This window comes from Dunckerocampus dactyliophorus, chromosome 13, assembly GCF_027744805.1.
Source record: "Dunckerocampus dactyliophorus isolate RoL2022-P2 chromosome 13, RoL_Ddac_1.1, whole genome shotgun sequence".
NCBI classification, from domain to species: domain Eukaryota; kingdom Metazoa; phylum Chordata; class Actinopteri; order Syngnathiformes; family Syngnathidae; genus Dunckerocampus; species Dunckerocampus dactyliophorus.
In genome coordinates, this window is record NC_072831.1 from 28074092 (window position 1) to 28094069 (window position 19978).

The following is a 19978-nucleotide window of genomic DNA, read 5'->3' on the forward strand; positions in this document are numbered from 1 at the left end:
TACTGGATGAGGACCTCCAGCCAAAGGTCACTTGAGAGAGGTTGACACAACACAGGTCAGCAAAGTTGTCCATGTGTGGTCTGCGTGCTCCCCAGCCACTGGAAGTCGGGTCATTGGCTCGCTGAGCGGGAAACGCTGTCACTCTTACATAAACAAGCCAGACGAGGGGACACACAGTAGCTGGAAATTTGGATTTTTGGTGGGTGTGTTTAATGGTCGTGTTTGTGTACTTTTGTACCATGCAGTGTGTGTGGGTGTGTGTGTCATTACCAGTAAATCCTGCATGCAGGTCGTGTCCCCATGTTGTCATAGTGGGACTTTGTCCTTGTTTTTTTTCTCTCCTTTGTGGACAAGAAGGAGGGTGTGTGTGTGTTGTGGGGGTCCTCCTTGTTCCCTCTTTCTACACGCCACTGTTGTGGCTTTTCAGTGTGTATGCATGTGTGTAATGTTGTTGTCGTTGTGAGGGACCGTGCCGATTCTCATGCCGATGAGAAACGGGAATATTGACATTAACCCGAATAATGGCCGCATGTAAACGTAGTGATTTAAATGTTCTGCCCGGCAACAGGTTAGCTTAGCAACAGCAAAAACTTGTGTTTATTTATTTTTTTGCTTTGTTTTGTTGTGAAGCATTGAATTGTATGAAATACTCAAACACGTATTTTTACATTTCATTTATTATTTCCAATTCTGGTTTTACAGTTAAGCCAAATAAAAAACAACAAAGCATGAATGAAATAGTCAGATGTGAAATAATTGATCAAACTGTATATTCAGTCATTTATTTCAGTTTGAAATATAATCTCAACATATTTATTTATTTCCAACTATTATATTAATCATTTGATTAACCAATGTATTCATTTATGAATGAATTTAGTGTATTATTTATTCATTTATGGATTTCCTACCTGACTTTCAAGCCTGCTATGTCTGAATGTAATGTTCTCTTTCCAGGTGCTGGAAGATACCACCGGGGTCCGTCGGGTGGTGGTGACCCCCCAGTCCCCCGAGTGCTACCCTCCCTCCTACTCCCCTGCTTTGTCGCCCACACACCACCTGCCCCCCTACCTGGCCCACCCTCACTTCATTCCAAACTCCCACTCTTTCTACCCGCCCGTCAGCCCGGGAGAGCTGCCCCACCACCAGTACTACCAGCACCACCTCCCCCCCATGTACGGCGACCCAGAAATCATCCCGGTCTACGGCATGTCCAACTTCATCCGGGAGGAAACGTACAGTAAGCCCCAGCCCAAAAAGATAAAGGAGCAGAGACAACTCGAGCGACAGAACCGACTCAACTCGCCGCCATCCACGCTGTACAAGGGCAGCCTGGGGCCCGCACATAACGGCTACAGGTGACCACACTGCTCCTCCCTCACAACTATTTGGATTGGTTGCGTACACGCGCACATTTAGGCCACTGAAAACACACCCAGGTCAGGCAGAAGACTTCGTAAAGCCAAAGATTTTTAATTTTTTTATTTATTTTTTTTTTTGAACATGATCTCACATATATTGTTTGACATTATGGACAGTGTGCATTCTTGATTTCATAATTAACAACAATAGTAATAATAATTTGTTTTTTTTATTTGTCAGAAAATAGGCCTAGTAGTAATATATTATATAATATTATTTAATTATATTATTATATATATTTATATATGTGATATTACATTATATTATTATATTATATTATGTTATTATTATGATATATTATTATTAACAACAAAACACAAATTAATCATAATTAATAGTAAATAATAATACATTATAATATGGTTATTTATTATTATTATTATTATTATTATGGAAAGTACTGAGGATTATTATAAGAATATTGGCTTCAATAATATATAATAATAATTATAATATTGGCAAAACTTTTAAATATTATACTTTATTATTGTTACACAATATTGGAAAATATTCCAAAATCAAAATATATTTTATTGGTACACATAATCGCTTAAAATGTGGTTACCAAAGCCAGAAGGTGTTATTGAACACGTAATCCATTCTCTTCATGTTGTGGGGTTAAAAGGTTGAATTTCACTTGATTGTCCCTTTAAATACAAATGAGCTTTAAATGCATATTTTATCATGTGTTGTTTTGACCCAGCAGCAAATCACACGCCCCGTCGCTCGGGTCAGTGGGGTCCGGGGGCGGAGTCGGCAGTCCGGGTGCGAAGAAACCAGAGAGGCGGCTCCGGAGCAGTCCACGGAACGGTGAACCAGAGGTGCACACGCAAGGTAGGACGTGCACAGAGCATTGTGGGATTTTCTATGATGAGACACAACGGTGCAAAGAGCAAAATGCAACACAAAATGCATGCTACACAACGAGGATATTATCAACATTCTGTCCATTTCTCACCCCACCCACCCTCAGCGCCCATTTGAACACATGAAACACACCTTTTTTCTTTTAAGAATGGATGAATGCATCCTGCATGAAGGTGGGTTTGTCTCGCTAACCACATAGTTCAAGCTGTCCTGGTCTGAGCGCTATCGCTTTACCCGCAGCCACAATACGGGCCTTGTTGGCGGAGGGGGGTGGCGGGGTGCGAGACGACAGAGGCTAGACGAGTGCTGGGGGGGCGGGGGGGTGCACATACCTGCAGTGTCTTGCTTGGGATGAAGGAGACTTTGTGAGCTTTGACTGGGGAGATACGGCAGCTTGGCGTTATCGTACGCACACACGCACACGCACACACACACACACACACACACACACACACACACACAACACGGGCGGGGGCTGCTAATGTTACACACTACTTATCTTTGACTTTATAGCTTCAAAATGGACAAGAAGGTACAAGAAGCATTTCAAGTGTCTCGCAGCGCGGGTCGTCTCAGTAGAAAATCACATGACTACTTGGTCAAGGGTTGAAGCAGCACCTTGAAAAAAATAAAGAAAAGTATTTTTACTGCTGGACTTTCAGTTAGTTTTTCTATTTTTTTTTTATGGGTTTATTCCACTATCAGAAGCGCAATTGTTGACTTATTCATTTATAAATTTCACATTTATAATATTGAAAAAATATGAATTAATTAATCTCTAATACACAATAATAAGAATATAATGAATAATAATATTTTTTGGATAATTTTTAGTATATTATTAGCATAATATAAGTTATTAAAATTGCAGTCACATGAACATATCATTGTTTTGTAATATACTTTTATTTTGCTTTTTGTGACTTTTATTGAACGTATATAATATGTAATATTTTTGTCATATTTATATTTCATATATATTTATATATATACATTTATTTATATCATTATATCATTTATTTTAAAAATATATAACCAAAACCATGACTTTACAAGCCTTTTGTGCCTAAGTAGACGCAGCATTGCAGTGTTTCATGTAAGATTTGGCGTGTGCGCTGTGTGATAGTCTACATTGGGTGGATGGTGGTAACGCAAGCTTTGGATCGAACACGTTTTTAAGTCAGTTGCGTGGAAGTCTGACTGATGTTCATCTCCAAACTTTAGTCGGGTGCTTGTGTGTGATGGAATGCATCTAAACATTCAATCAAAGCTTTGCGTGCAGAAAGACGGTCAAATGTTACTTTTTCAGTGACTGGCCCCTTAAGTGCAGTTAAACCCGCACAGATACTTACATATAGTGTGCATGTGTCCAGATGAAACACACACACACACACACACACACACACAGAAGAATCAGTGTTTCACACACTGTGGTAAATCATGCAGGAGGGGCGGGCCCAACATGGGTGATTGACAGCTCTGCTTATGAGCTCTCAGGTGGATCCTCCGCAGTAATAACTTTTATGTGTTAGCGTGTCGTCAGCTGTCAGCTGTGGTCCAGCTGGCTCTCAGGGCCTTGATGGAGATGAGGCACATGCATGTCATGAGCGGGCTTGCTGTGGATTAATCAGAGGCGGAGGAGATGCGAAGGAATCCAAAAAAAAAATACTTCAAATGTGATATTAAAGTGCTAAAGTGCTAACATTGCGATTAAGTTGCTGCCGGGCCCGGTTCATCCTGGCAGGGTCCAACTCGGGATACCACACACAACCGCCTACATGTTGCCCCTGATGCCCCTGCAAATATACGTGTGTGTGTGTGTGTGCGCGTGTGTGTGTGTGGCTATTGCCACCGTGCCAACATGGCAGCAGTCGGCTGACTTGGCGAGCTCCATTCCCGACTCACTCAAGTCCCTCCCTGCCTCTCAGAACCGAGGCGCTCTCTCTCTTGAGCAGAAACAGATGTGGTCCCCTCGTGTTCCTCCATCTTTGGTTCCGCATGGCCACCACAGATTCCTAGAAACCGGCTTTTTCAGCAGAAACATTCCGACCGGGCTCCGTGTCCTGCCGTTGCCAAGTTGCCGACTTGTGTGAATTCAGGCGAAAGCAGATGTTCTGCCGGGTTGGCTGGAGGATGAGGAAGAGGACAACATGCGGAGGGAAAATGTTACTCGTTTTGGTGGAGTTTGCGTTCCTTTTCCGAAAGTAAATCATTTGGATTCACTCAGAAGAATTCAAATCTCTTCCAGGATAGAATTTTTAATTCCAAAACAGATTTTCTCATAAGAAATAATGGAAATTTGTCTGTTCCAAGGTCAAACTGTGGCCATCATAAAAGATGTATTAACAAGCAACAGGCAAGCAAACAGGCAAAGTTACATTCATTCATTAAACACTGTTTATTATATTTATTATAAAAATAATAAATACAGAAAGAACATTACATTTTAATGTGATTTTTTTAATTTTGTTTTTTTATGACTATTTTAATATCATCATTTTTTTTTAAATTCCAATAATATAATAGTATAAAATAAAGAAATAACATGAAATAGTAATCATTCAATCATAATAAAGGGATGCAAACAAATGTTTCATCAGTGGCAGATTCCATCCGAAACGCGTACCTGGAATATTTATACTCCACAGGCCGGGAAGGAACAATTCAACACTTAAAACCCACACAGCTTGCTTGGTGGAGGTAAAATGTGAGTTTTTGCCTCCAGAAGGCGATGGGTTAACCCTCCCACCAAGTAACCCCGCTGCAAAAAGAAGCGAGTCTTTTATCAAAACAGCATTTCTGTGATGTCATCTTCATGAACTGCCGTCGCCTTTTGACCAAGTCCTGACTCACACGCTTCCATGTTACCATCCATCTTTTGCTTGAGCCTGTGTTGATGTGCATCATCGCCATGGCGATAATCTCATCCCGGGCCCGAGGTCGACGCGCTTCCCACGGAGCCAAATAGGGCCATGATCGGAGGTGGAAGAAATGACACCGACGAGATGAGAATGAGGGCAAAATAACGACGGAAAATGACGTATGAGGTCACAAGGGGCCTAAACCCCGCCCCTTCCAAACTCAATGCACACCTGACTAAAGTGTGCTGCAGCTGAGTAAACCTGAATGTGTGTGAGAGCCAAACAACAAGGTAGAAATCCCAGACAGCTGCAGATGACTATGCTTGGGTAATATACTTTCACAGGATTTTGTCATTGTGCAGTTTTTTAAAGCCCAAAACCCATTTCAAGATGTCCGTCAATGTAGGCCACATTTACGATGCTGTCACGCACGCCTCCAGGCCTGCAGGTGGCGACAGTGCGCATAACAAAGCGTGTGCCAACTGTTACTTTTCACCACGGCTCCATCTGCAGTGCGAGCCAACTACGACCAAATGAAATGTAGCGTTGTGATTGAAGCTGTTCCTAATATTTTGGTGAACCTGTTCAGCTAAATGAGCGAGCAAGCGCCGCTGCTAGCGATGATATTTGTTATTTATTTTGTCGCCATTTACAGTAGCGCACGTTTAAAGAAAGTGTCAAAACATTTTTAGTCATTTGAGTCATGCTTTTGTCATTTTTGGGGGCATTCCCGTAATTGCAAATCAATTTTTAAATTTCACTATAATATAATTATATTTGTATGTCATATTTTAATATTGTAATATAATACAGAAATATTCTAAAATGAAATGTGTCGTTTTTCATCACATTGTGGTTTCCGTCGCAACCGTACACCAATGAATGCATTTTAATGTAACTGCTCTACATTTGTACACAAGTTGAGCCATTTTTAGTCATTTATTTGGGGCATTCCTGTAACTGCTGAGCAATTTATACATTTTGCTATAATATATTTCTGTTTTGATGTAATATTTTAATATTAGTTTTTTGTATTTAGAAGATATTCTATTGTAATTATTGGAGCTTAATTCCAAAATTAAATTGGTCATTTGTCATCAAATCTGCACGTAAATGAATGCATTTTCATGTAAGTGCTCTGTATTTGTATACAGTTTAAGCCATTTTTCGGGGCATTTCCGTAGCTGCAGATCAACGTATGAATTTTTCTAATTTTATGTAATATTTTAATAGTTGTTTTTTATATTTAGAAATGATTCTCTGGTAATTCAGAAATGTTCTAAAATTAAATTGGTCATTTTTCATGCAACTGTACATCAATGAATCCAATTGATATAATTTCTCAACTGAAGCTCAATTATTATATATATATATATATATATATACATATACATATATATATACATATGTACATATATATATATTTGAATATAATATGAACAATATTTGTGAGAAATGTCGACTATATTTATTATAATAGAGACATTTTTTGTTCCAGAAGATGATGCTTTCCTTCGTACGGAAGCCATGTATAGGATGTATGTGTATCGGTCAACACTTTCAATATACACATTCTTTATCCCGGCGGCTCAAATTTGGCCGGGCTGAGCGGGGTCGGATGGGGTCAGGGTTCCGAGAAACGCGACTCTTACAATCCCTTGGCCACACGGGTGCACGCGCTTCCTGCTCACCTCACCACCTCACCTTGGCAGCTGCATAGAAGAAGAGGCGGTTATTGGGGGGAGAAATTAGATTAGGGGAGGAAATACAATTACGGCCAGTTGATATAAAGATGTGCTTATTTTACTTTGAAATGTCATATACTGCATCATCTGCTCAGCAATGAACTGCACTTGACCATGTGATCTCTCCCCAGCCAATCAGTAAAGAATGCGCCCGATAAAAAGAACGTAGAATTGATTTTAACATCATTAAAAAATGCTATGTATATTTGAAAAATACCCAAATAAAATACTGCAATATGTTTCTGTGTATTTCAATGACTGAGGGGCTTATAAATATATGAAGTGTAATTTATGGTTGTTGCTCATTCTTATTTATTTAAGTTGATTTCTGGGCTCCTGTGTGCTCATCTCTCCTTAGCTAATCCTTTCATACAAATGGTCTCCACCTGGGATCCACAGTTTCAAAAGGTCACAAAGTCGCCACCCATTTTTATTTGTACGTTTATTTGTATTAGTTTTTTACACTTATTTTAGTCATTTTAATTTTTTTTAAATTATTTTTGCACTTCTATTTAAGTCATTTTTATTCGATAGTTGTTTTTTTTACACTTGTATTTGTCATTTTTATTTTTTTATGACTTTAGTCATGTCTATTTGTTATTTTCATGACTTTTTACACTTTTGTTCAAACCATTTTAATATTTAAAATTATTTGTACTTTTTTATTTAAGTCATTTTTATTTCTTTGTTTTATGCTTTTATTTAAGCCTTTTAAGAAAAAATTACACTTTTATTTGTCTTTTTTATTTTTATATGTGTTTATTCCTTCCTTTATTTATTTTAATTACGTATTTTACAATTTTATTTAAGCCAAACCAAGTAAAAGTTGTTTTTACCTCACCTCGTCTATTGAAACATGAATGCACATAATTACATCCAAAGTGCATTTTAGAAACATTTATGAAGGCGTTTTATCACGGAAATGAGTAAACATAGCTGCATTAACACCATAGAATACACTAATATAGAAACGCTTTCAGATAAAATGCATTTAGGTGAAAACTCAATCCTTTTCTGGGGTTAAAATGTTGTATTTCTAAGTCAGGATAGTTTTTAAACACATTTTCTCATCCCTCTAATCCCCTTTACAAACTGGAGGGAGGGGTGGTGGAGGGCTTTCTTTATGGGAACCAAACCTTCGCCTTGACGACCACAATATTAGGCATGTCCCGGCAACTTCATTGCCGTCTGTGCACAGATGGAATGCTCCCAATGCGGAGGATGACCCTCCTCACCCATCCTCCTCACACCGAAGGCTTCCATCTTTCCTTCCTCCCAGCTGAGTGTGCATCACTTGGCTTTGTTTTGCATGATTAGAGGCTTTTAAAGATGACTGTTGCGTTGTTTCTTTTTCAGCAACACACATATAAGTCCTCCAGGGTGTGCGTGTGTGTGTGTGTGTGTGCAAGGGGGGAGCAAGCGTGGGCTGCATTTTTGGCATTTTTTACCCGCAGGCCTTAAAGGTCTTTTTCTGTCCCGGCGCAGACGGACTCGAAGCCGCAGGCCGTCATTCTGCAGGAATGCGACCTCCTCTTCTTTCTTTTTCTTTTTTTTTTTTCTCCCCTCAAACTTTGGCTCCGATTTGTACACAGTCAAGGGCCGTGTGTCATATTTGAAAAAGTGCGCACTGCCGCAGACAGGATGTCATTCATATTAAGCATTCCTGTATGATTGTGCTCGCAGCTTCCACATTTCCACTGAAGTGTATTTGCGGCAGTCAGGAGGCGGGAAGGCGGGAAGGCGGTCACATGTCAGAGACGCACGTCATGCAGGTTGAATCAAGCGATTAGCGTTTCAGCTCTCAGAGGAATCAGCCACAAATGTCCAAAATACCCAAAACATCACGACTTGCTTTGTTTCTTTATAAATACTCTTTTTTTTATAATAGCACTGATAATAATAATACATTTATAAATCAATTAGAGTGCAATAAATTCCTATTCAAATCGTAGTAATTTAAATTATATAGTCAATATTTTTGATAGAATACAATGAAGAAAATAAATAAAATAAATTCCAATTTAAATAATATTTATTGATAATATTTTAATAGAATAAAATGAAGAAATAAATGAAAGAAAATCCGAATCTGAAATCAGATTCAGATTAATTTTGTGGTCATTTAAATGTGCACCCAATTAACATGGAGTGGAACTTCATGACAAGCTGTTTTTCTCATAGGAAATAATGGAAAGCAAAATAATCTGTTCCAGGGTCAAACTGTGGTCCTCATCCAACCTCAAAAATAGTATTGAAAATGCTATTTTCTAGTTTTTGGGGTCATGCCACTAAAATTGAACATGAAAAATCTCTGAGAACACGCAGTGTTGTTTTGAACGTCTGAACGTCTGGTTCAGGCTGTCTGGTCTGTTCTCCTTCCCCTTCCAACTCTGCTTCACTCCCAAATCCTTCATCTTTCCCATTTCCCTGCTGCCACTGTCCTCACTTATCATTTTACAGGCAGACAGGATGTGAGGTCAGGCGGAGAAGAGGAAGTGTGGGCAGCAAATAAACTTTGTGTGTGTGTGTGTGTGTGTTCGTGTGTTGCGGTGCGGTTCTTCTCCGTATTAAAACAGTTTAGCAGCTGGGGCTCAACCGCCGCAAGTCAGAACACTTTTGTTGTGTTCTTTCTTGTCTGTACGGGTTGCAACTCTTGCTAGATCAGCTGCCCTTTTGATTTCCAGCGCTGTCGGACTCCAGGTGGCCAAGGGAAGTCAAAGGTCTCATTTATATGCTGCATGCAGCGTTTTACACCTGCAACCAGTTTTTCTAATTTTACTGATCGTTCTCTAACAAACCAATACAGTAGGCCTCTTGATTTTGAATGGCATTTGACATAAGATGGTCAAAGCAGCCCAGGTCAAAGTATTTGTACATGTTCAGCACTTCTACCAGACACGATATGCAACCAATGTAACATTTTCATGTGATATTAACTTGTAACTAATAATCCTATTGATTTTGAGAAATATCAGACGAAAGATGGCAGACCACGTGTAGGTGCAAGGTGATATCACTATTTGTACATGTTCAGCACTTCTACCAGACACGATATGCAACCAATGTAACATTTTCACTTGATATTAACCTGTATCGAACCAATAATCCTATTGATTTTGAGAAATATCGGATGAAAGATGGCAGATGGTGTTTAAGTCAAAGTTGATATCACTATTTGTACCTTTTTAGCACTTTGAAAAGACACAATTTGAAACCAGTGAAACATTTCCACATGATATTAACCTGTATCAAAAGAATAACCCTATTTTTTTTTAGAAATATCAGACTAAAGATGGCAGGCGACGTGTAGGTGCAAGGTGATATCACTATTTGTACATGTTCAGCACTTCTACCAGACACAGTTTGCAACCAATGTAACATTTTCACGTGATATTAACCTGTATCGACCCAATAATCTTGTTGATTTTGAGAAATATCAGACGAAAGATGGCAGGCGACGTGTAGGTGCAAGGTGATATCACTATTTGTACACGTTCAGCACTTCTACCAGTTTGCAAGTCGAAACTTTGATGGATTATTGAACGATATCAAAGCAATAACCCAATTGATTTTGACCTATACTGTATGTGACACAAGGCGGTGTGTGTGTTGCAGTTTAACAGGTGAAGCACACAGTAGCTTTGCTGTAACTTTACAGTGCCTACTTTGGAAGCACACACACACACACACACACACACACACGCGCGGAGGTCAAGTAGAGGTTGTGCTTCCATGACATCACTGTTGCCATGACTCATACGTGTACCCCAAGGCAGCGACTCGCACACACTTGCGCACACACACGCGCACATACATTTTTGAAGACGTTCCAATGCATAGATGTATAATTTGAAGCGTTTTCTGAGTGTGTTCGTCTTTTTGTGCGTTTGTGTCACAGTAACACAAAAATGCGCACACGCACTGTGATTTACGATCGTCAGTTGTCTTGGATGGAGAAAGCAGGCGTCCTCTGGTCGGAAAAACCTTCAACTTGGGGACCCCATGAGGGGAGTGATGATGGGGCGGGGGTAAGGCGGGCTCCCCCATTACTTACACATGTGCGCACCCCTAGCAAACTCGACCACACAACTCTGTCTCATCGCTGCTTTCCGGACGGGGGGGGGGGGGGGGGGGGCACTGCATGGTAAATAATCACTTCCAGGTACTAACATAGGATACATGGTTCAAAATAAACACACATGCTAACGTTAGCTTTGCGGCTAAGCCTTAGCATGTTCCGCTGGTTTTCTTGCAGCCCTGAATGGAATTTGGCCCCTTAAGCCTCGGAGTAAATATAGTAGACGCTAATTTCCCTCCATTTGTTGTGTTTGGCGTGTTTGGTTCCGACTGATGCATTCAATGCGACTGGGTTTTCTCAGTGTCATCCCGCCACCTCCGGTCCAATAAAGTGTCAAATACTAAAACCAATATGGCGTGATAAGCGCTAGCAAATTATTTCAAGGATATGAAGAAAAATGGAAACGGTTTTATTCCTGTGGTCAGTTTTCACTCGGGATATGAGACTAATGTTTTTCGGGAACTCTGGATGTTTTTTCCAAGGTTTATTTAAAAAAAAAAGAATTATGAAGAAACCAAACAGTTACATCACAAATCTTGCAGCAACACTCCTTCTACTGATAGATTTGTCTATAGGAATGACCAATAAGAATGTATTAGTCCGTCTGCAAAGCCGTCTTTTCAGCTAATCACTAATATTACACAACAGTGTATCAATTGGCAGCCCAATGTCTCAATAAACGGATCGTAATTTTGTGTAAAAATAGCACGAGACGTCCTGAAGTCACTGGTTTTGTCCGCACACCAACGTAAACGTTGCACAGACGAGCAAAGAAATGAGAAGAATTACATTTTTACAAAGCTAGTACTTGATTATAATTGCTTTGCACGATAGCTGACTTTTGATTATAAAGTAGCAGCCTCAATTATCAGTTTAGGATTGTGATTGACTTTGTGTAAATCAGCCGTAATTGATGAATGCTCCACAATTAAGTATTATGTATTTCTCTCCCATCCAGATCATGATTCAGAGGGGAAACGTGTTCAAGACATGTTGTCAACAATCGACAAACCGCAGGTTGGTAAACACACACCTTTATCCTACCCCTACACACGCACACACACGCGCGCTCTTAGCTTTTATCAATCACCTCCTTGTCTCATGCATTCATTGCCTGCACATGCATTTGTGATGTTTTTTCCATGTTTCCATCCTGTCTGGCCGACTAACATGAAAATCAGATGCTTACACTGGAAAAAAAGACGGCAGGCTGTGTGTTGTTGGGGTTTTTCCCCCCATGGAGCCTTTATTTTAGCAATGCTCTGTTTGGCCACAGGAGGGCAGCATTGGCTCATCCTAGTTGGCTTTCCCCTTCATTTCTTTCATCGTGGAATCTCATAAATCGGATATCATAAGTCAGGGGCATCCAAACTTTTCCCATAAAAAGGATGGACGGACGTTGATATTTTTACATGTTGTAAACCAAACGATGTCTATATGCTAAGACGTTATACCGTATGTATCTCTAGTACTCCTCAGAAGGACAATTCCTCATTGATACGAAACCACCTCGACGTGCGTTCGCTGACACACCGCAAATCATAAGAATGTCTTTGTCGTGCGTGTATGTGTGGTCTAAATAAACAGAAAGACAAAGAAAAGCAATCAGTGGATATTCTTATCACTCACTATCATAACTTTTACTGCGGAAGCACAATTTGCTGCATTTAAGTATGTTCGAAAATCCCAAAAATACGTTCACACTCAGAACGCGTTAATTCAACTTAAATTACGTGGTGTCTTTGAACGCAACCCGTGGTGGCTAGGTGTGTGATTCAAATGGTGTGCTATTGAAGAGACTAGCGGGAAATACATTTTCACACGTGTGCTATCTTTTAGCTTGATTTAAATTGCCAGTTCATTTGGAGCTGTTAATACATACATGGTATAATATATTGTTTAATATACTGTATATACAATCCAGTGGCGGCTGCTGGTCATTCAAGGAGGGGAAGGTCCTTTTTTCCAGCCTATATCATAAATGTGTTTATTTATTTATCATGTGTATCTGCCATGATGTGCAGCGTGTGGCCAACACGCTAACCACCAGGCCACCGCGCGGCCCGAAGTGATTTATATTTAAAGAAAAAGCAGCCTGCATCTCAGCTTTGTGATATAGGTGAAAAAGCGTGTTTTTAGTGTGAACTTTTTCCCTTTAAATTCAACTTTTTTTGTTCCTTTTTCCCATTTCTGTTGTTGTTGGCATTTTTTCAAATATTTCAACATTTACAGTACATGTTCTTTTTCTTGTAATGTTATGGCTTTATAATATTTTGACTAATATTAGAACTTTTTCTCAACGTAATTTTCCAAAAAGTGCAACTTCATTCTTTGTTTCGTTTTTCCCCACAGAATATTATGACTTTATTCTCTCAAAATTATTACTTTTTTTCCCGTAAGATTTTTGTGTAAAATTATAGCTTCATTCTCCTAAGAGTTTGACGTTATTCTCGTAAAAATTACTGCTGTTTTTTCCCATTTTTGCTGTTTTCTTGTTTAATTGTTTTTTGAGAATGTGCTATGGGCCAATAAAAAAACACATTTGGACACCCTTGTCATTAGCAGACATACTAATATTGAATACTGTATGAAGCAGAACAGAGATGAAAAAGGTATTTTAAAAAATGTAAAAGAGGTATTTTGTTTTGCTGGAAATGTGCCTCTACTCTACCGAGCTATTTGAGTAAAAATGATGTGCTTTCCATGTGCCGTACTGTTGTTTACAATGATGTCATCAGCGCTCTTAATGCTGCGCCATATCACTATTACAACATTGGTTCTGTTGCTGATGTGTTGTGCATTGTCCTTTGCAAATAACCGTATGGTCAAAGACAGCCAAATTTTCCTTCCCATTCTCTCATACCCTCTAAATCACTGTTAAAGTTCAAGAAGTAACTTGTGTCGTTTGTTTTCTCAGGTATCTAATGTGCAAGCCAGAGCTGCACGGTTGTCTTGGGCGCCCCCCACAGGCCTGGCGAGCCGACACGGTAACGGCATGCCCGTGTCCTGCTCCTACGAGGTGTCTCTCTCGGATAAAGGGCGTGACGGGAAGTACCGCCTTATTTACAGGTAAGAAATTCATCCTCGTGCTTGAGTCTGGCTAGCCTGAAGTTGCACGATTGTGATTGTTTTTATTTCTTCTTAAAGTGGTGAAGAACTGGAGTATCATCTCAAAGATCTAAGGCCAGCAACGGACTACCACGTACGGTAGGTTCTTTTAAATGCTTTGGACTATTTCTTCTTGATTTCATGTTCCTTGGCTTTGTAGGCCTCACGTTTTCTTGCTTCCAGGGTGTCTGCGATGTACAACTCGGTCCGCGGCTCGTGCTCCGAGGCGGGCTCTTTCACCACGCACTGCAGTGTTCCCGACGTCCCGCTCGCCCCCAAACTTTCCCACCGCACCAAAAGCACCCTCACTTTACAGTGGAAGGTAATTTTACCGATACTGTCACTAATAATACTGTACAGTGTTCCCTCGTTTATCAGGTGATAGCTTCCCAAAATAGCCCGCAATGCGTGAAGTCCGCGAAGTAGCCAACTTAATTTTTTTTCAATTATTATATGTTTAAGGCTGTAAAACACCTCACCATACACTTTATTGAGGTAAATCGTAAGAGACACGCTCATTTCCCGCACAGATTTTCGAACCCGCAGACAGCAAAGTCCGTAAGAAGATAATTGAGATGCAATTTATTTTCTGCGTGCAAGGTTTTCCTGCCAGGTCACAAGAGCAAGCAAAGTTTAAAAGTACATTGTGTACATTACCCGGCCACGGCAGCGACTCCTACCTGGGGGGCGACTCCTCCAGCTAAAACATATTGCTCCTGTCGTCGTATTTTCCTCCTTCCTTCCGTAATGGCGCCCCGCAGCCCCAACCTCTTCTTCCTCCTCTGCCTCTTGGGTGCGACCTCAGGTGCCTTCGACGGTGCAGAACCTTTCGTCGCCATTGTGGGGGTGTCGGGGATAAAACTTGCAAACATACAGCACTTCAGAGTCACACTGCTCGTGATCGAACAGTTATGTAAACTTGGCAAGCCCAACACATTCTGTACTGCACAGGAAGGCAGAGATTGATTGACAGTTGTCTACAGTCCCTTAGCCAATCAGGACACAGACACAACACGTTGGTTCTGCCTTAGCCAATCAGTCCGCGAAAGGTGAGCCGTGATGTAGCAAGGGAACACTGTGTAATACGTGTAATAAAGTAATACTGTATCGCTGCGTGCTTCTCATTTTACAGTGACAACAAACCAGTAAAAAAATTGATGATCACAGAAATTCTGTTACAAATTAGCTTTCACCTAATCTGTTTTTTGTTTTTTTTGCTTTTTGTTTGCATAATTCTCCACAGCCGCCAGGCGACAACGGATCCAAAATCACAAACTACCTGCTCGAGTGGGATGAGGTCAGTGTGTTGTATACCGTGGATGTCACATGACATGCAGTAAATGCTGTAGCGAGGACGGACGTTAATTGGAAGCAGGAAATAATGTGAAATCTCTCTCTATATGTACCGTATATATATATTTAATACAACTTATTTCTTAACTTTAATAATGATTCGGATTGCTTGAGAAAGTGGAAAGGAAAACATAGCTGCCTTTGACCACATGGTCATTTTCAGGGAGTATATATGCACAACCAATGTTGTAATAGCGGTCATGAGCAAACTGCATGGCTTTCACTCCACCAGCTGAGTGGCGCCGGCCAACATTTGCAAGCGCATGCAGAGATAAAGCTAAGGATCAAGTGATACTTAAAATGCAGCAATGTTGTGGACATAATGAAACTACAGCAGGAGGTTGCCGACAGCTCCAGCTGCGTTTGCCAATGTTTTTGACCGAATTGGAGGCCCCCGTGGGGATCTGCTTTTATAGAACATGCACTGGGCGACTATGGGAGACGCGCATTTAAAAATGCACAAATAAAAAAATAAAAACGGCTCAGACAGCAGATTGGTTAAACTACAGTGTGGCAAGTGTAACACATCGTTTTAAAGCGCATGCAGAGCTAGGTAAAGCTGTTGGTTGCTGACCACTCGTGATGCTTAAAATTAGTGATGTGCGGGTGGATGCTGAAATATCAATACCTCCGATACCAGATCTTTAAGCTCTAAAATGGATTTTCAAACAAAATATGGATGCTCTGATACGTCAGTCATTTGAGGTCGTGTATGTTGTTAACAGGAGTGAAAAGTAACTCAACTATTGAGACCTTGTCTAAATGATGCGCTGTTTTCTCTTATTGTTTGTCTTATATTGTTTATTGTATGAGCTATGCTAGGATTGGAAATACACTTTTTAAAACTTACCCAACATGTATTTGCACAAAGTATCAGTATCTGATCAGTATTGCCGATACCAGCCTGAATCAGAAAAGAAATCAGTGGTATCGCACAGTACTACTTAAAATGCAGCAATTTTGTGGAGATAATGAAACTACATCAGGAGGTTGCCTACAGCCACGGCTGTTATTGCCAATGTTTTTTGACCTAATTGCACACCCCGGTGGTTATTCGCTGTGGTAGACCACGCACCGGGTTACTACACTAACTAACACGACATTGTAATGCGCATGCAGAGCTAGATAAAGCTGCAGGTTGCTGACCACTCATACACTTGAACTGCAGCTCCTGCTATCTTGTAGACTTCACAAAGGCAAGAGGTTGCCTACAGCCGCATGTGTTCACGCTGACATGGCACTAATTGATCGCCGAATGATGCTTATACATGTTCCGCCTTTCATGGCGTGCAGGGCAAGAAGAACAGTGTTTTCCGGGAATGTTACTTCGGAAGCCAGCGACACTGTAAGCTGACACGACTCTTCCCCGCCTGCGGTTACACCTTCAGGGTGGCCGCACACAACGACATTGGCACAAGGTAACGTGGCTTCTTTTGTGTACGTCGTCATGTTCTCTCCTTAGCGTGTTGTGCTAACAATGGACGTTCCCTGCTACAACGTACGCATGCATACGTTCCTGTATGCTCGCTCATTACAAGTCCATTTTCTCTCGCGGCACGTCTGCTGCGTGTCATTACGCTCAGAGAGCATCGTGTGTTATTTACTCTGTGGCTGAACAATGGACGCCTGCGGACTCTACTTCATTCAAAGAGCTGGATAACAAAAATACCTTAAACCAGGGGTGCCTAAAGTGCGGCCCGTAATCTGTTGTTGGCCTACAGCTCTTTTTTTTATTCTTAATGTAAAAATCTAAAATGAGATATTACACCAGTCTTCAGCTGTGACACGACGTTTTGTTCAGATAGCTTAAGAAAATCAAATGAGTTCATTCTGAACGAGATATATGATGAGATATGACACATTTGCTTAAATGAGAAATAATACATACAATTACGAAATAAAATAACAATAAAGTGAATGTTTTCTTAATGATGTATATTATGCAATATAAAAAAATTATAATAAAGTAAAATAAACACAATAAATAATATATTCTCAATTACATATGACACTAATTTGCTTAAATAAAACAATAATACATAAAATAATAGAATAAAGTAATAATACAATGAATTCATATTTAATGAGATGTGTTATAAGATATGACAATAATTTGCTTAAATAATAAAAATGTATTTATTTTTACTGAGATATATTATGAGATGTGTCACAAAACAATAATAAAATAATAATTAAGCAAATCAATATTTAATGAGCTGTTTTATGACATGTGATACTAATTTGCTTAAATAAAAAATAAATGAATAAAAGAATACAAAAATGTATTCATTCTTAATGAGATATATTATGAGATATCACACTAATTTACTTCAATAAAACGATAATAAATCAATTAATAATACAATGCATCAATATTTAATGAGATGTATTATGAGACACTACACTAATTTGTGTAAATAAAATACATAATTATACAAAAATGTATTCATTTTTAATGAGATATATTTTATTTGCGGCAATATAATTTGCTTAAATAAAAAAAATTACATTTTTAAAAATAAAAATACTAAAATGAATCAATTCCTAACGAGATATGTTATGAGATATGACAATAATTTCATTAAATAAAAAAATTAATAAAATACTAAACTGAAACTGAATCGGAATGCAGTAGTTTATGAGATATGCCACTAAGTTCCTTTGTAAGCTATAACACCATGTTTTTATTCAGATAGCTGAAATAAATAAATAATATAAATCAAATATGAGATATTACACACATTTTCTTTGCCAGCTATAGATTGATGTTTTCTTCTGCTTAAATAGATAAATAATCAATCAAATAATAATAAAGTGAATTCATTCTTAATGAGATACTGTATATTATGACATATGACACTAACTTGCTTAAATATAAAATCAAATAGAATAAATAAAGTAAAAAAGAAAAGAAAATAATAGAAAATATATATTTTGGATTGGTTTTACCATCTTTAATGCACAAAATGTATCACAGTAGCCCCCCAGCATCCTTCAGTTTTTCTGGAAAAAGTTTGGACTGTCTTAAAATGTCTAAAACACACCATGAAAAGTAGCAAAATATAGAAAATATATATGGAATATATATTTTTTGGTTCTGCAGTGGCTTCAGCACGGAGGTGGTCTGCTACACCATGGGCACCTTGCCCACCCTGCCTCTGGCCCCGCGTCTGGTCCGGGCCGGGGTGTCCTGGGTGACCCTGGAGTGGGGGCGACCAGAGGGCAGCCCCTGCGAGGAGCAGCTCAAGTACACACTCGAGATCCAGGAGGACAACAGCGTGAGCAGCAGCCTGGGCAAACAAACATACAACAGGAGTCTGAGGCTAAAACGCACACGCTAATCGCTAACTTGTCCCGTTGCAGGGAGCTGACTTTCACCCGAAGTACACTGGAGAAAACTTGACCTGTACTGTACAAGGCCTGAAGAGGAGCACGCAGTATAAATTCAGGGTGAGTCACATGTTGTGAAGAACCTACCGCTAAAAAATGTTAGCTAAAGATCCTCTACATGACAGGAGCGCTCTGCTGTTTTTAAGAACCGAGCAATTTCATATTATTTCTAAAATAAATACGACTCAAGAAAAAAATCTATGAATTGTTTATCAATGTGACAACATCGCTATTTGGGTTTTTTTTTGTCACCTGCGTGGTTCACCTGATGTTGTTGTGTCTTTTCCCAACAGTGCTTTATTCAGGCTTCTGATTGGCTAAAGCTGACTTATAGTTTTAAGTAGCACCTGCTGTGACTTGTTTGCTGTTTTTTTGATGTCGATGTATATATGGACCCAATTTAGCCTTAATTCAATTAATTAATTAAATTCAACTTTAAATTAAATTTAAAATGATTTCAAACACAACAATAATAATAATATAAAAAAGGTTTAGAAGATCGTTTTCGATGCCATAAGCACGAAAATATTCCATTTATTCATATTGAATCCTACTTTGAGGAAATTCACTTATCGTGGTCGGGTCCGGAACCAATTGCCCGTGATAAATGAGGGACGACTGCACTGTGTTGTCCAAAATTCCCTCATTCTCCTGGCAACTTTGTTGTTTCTACCACAGTTTTTCGCCCACGTATCCCGGAATAACACTATCCATGTGTCATGTAATGGTAATGGACCATCAGCCATCCTCAGAACGAAAACACACGATTTTCGAATGAGATAATAGGCTGAAATGACACGATAATAAGTTTGCATCCCCGCAGGAAGCTCACAAAATGTACAGACATGATCTCCTGATGTGGATATAGAGTATTCCAGTGCAATCATATGTAATGACACCTTACATACGTGACGGCAACATATTCCCATCATTATCTAACCTGTCCTCTTCCCCACATGCAGCTGATCGCGTCAAACATGGAAGGCAAGAGCAGTCCCAGCGAGGTCCTGGTGTGCACCACCAATCCCGACAAGCCGGGGCCGCCGTCCACACCCTGCGTCGTAGCGTCCACGCCCTACGCCCTCACAGTCACATGGGGTGAGTGTCACGTGCCGAGCACAATAATATAAGCATATTAAATAAACACCAAGCAC

General features: G+C 39.7%; 1 protein-coding gene across 5 annotated transcripts in view; it reads left to right on the plus strand.

Moving 5' to 3' along the window:
- fndc3ba (fibronectin type III domain containing 3Ba) overlaps positions 1-19978 on the plus strand; it is a 108094-nt gene that overhangs the window by 66596 nt on the left and 21520 nt on the right. For 4 of the 5 annotated variants that reach the window (XM_054797621.1, XM_054797620.1, XM_054797623.1 and 1 more), the window contains 11 exons: positions 958-1358; positions 2126-2256; positions 11932-11990; positions 13891-14042; positions 14121-14180; positions 14265-14403; positions 15325-15378; positions 16728-16852; positions 18538-18712; positions 18798-18884; positions 19787-19922. In XM_054797621.1, coding sequence (XP_054653596.1) covers positions 958-1358; positions 2126-2256; positions 11932-11990; positions 13891-14042; positions 14121-14180; positions 14265-14403; positions 15325-15378; positions 16728-16852; positions 18538-18712; positions 18798-18884; positions 19787-19922 — 1519 coding nt within the window. The remainder of the gene's footprint in view (positions 1-957; positions 1359-2125; positions 2257-11931; positions 11991-13890; positions 14043-14120; positions 14181-14264; positions 14404-15324; positions 15379-16727; positions 16853-18537; positions 18713-18797; positions 18885-19786; positions 19923-19978) is intronic. The other variant, XM_054797624.1, reaches the window with a different exon arrangement.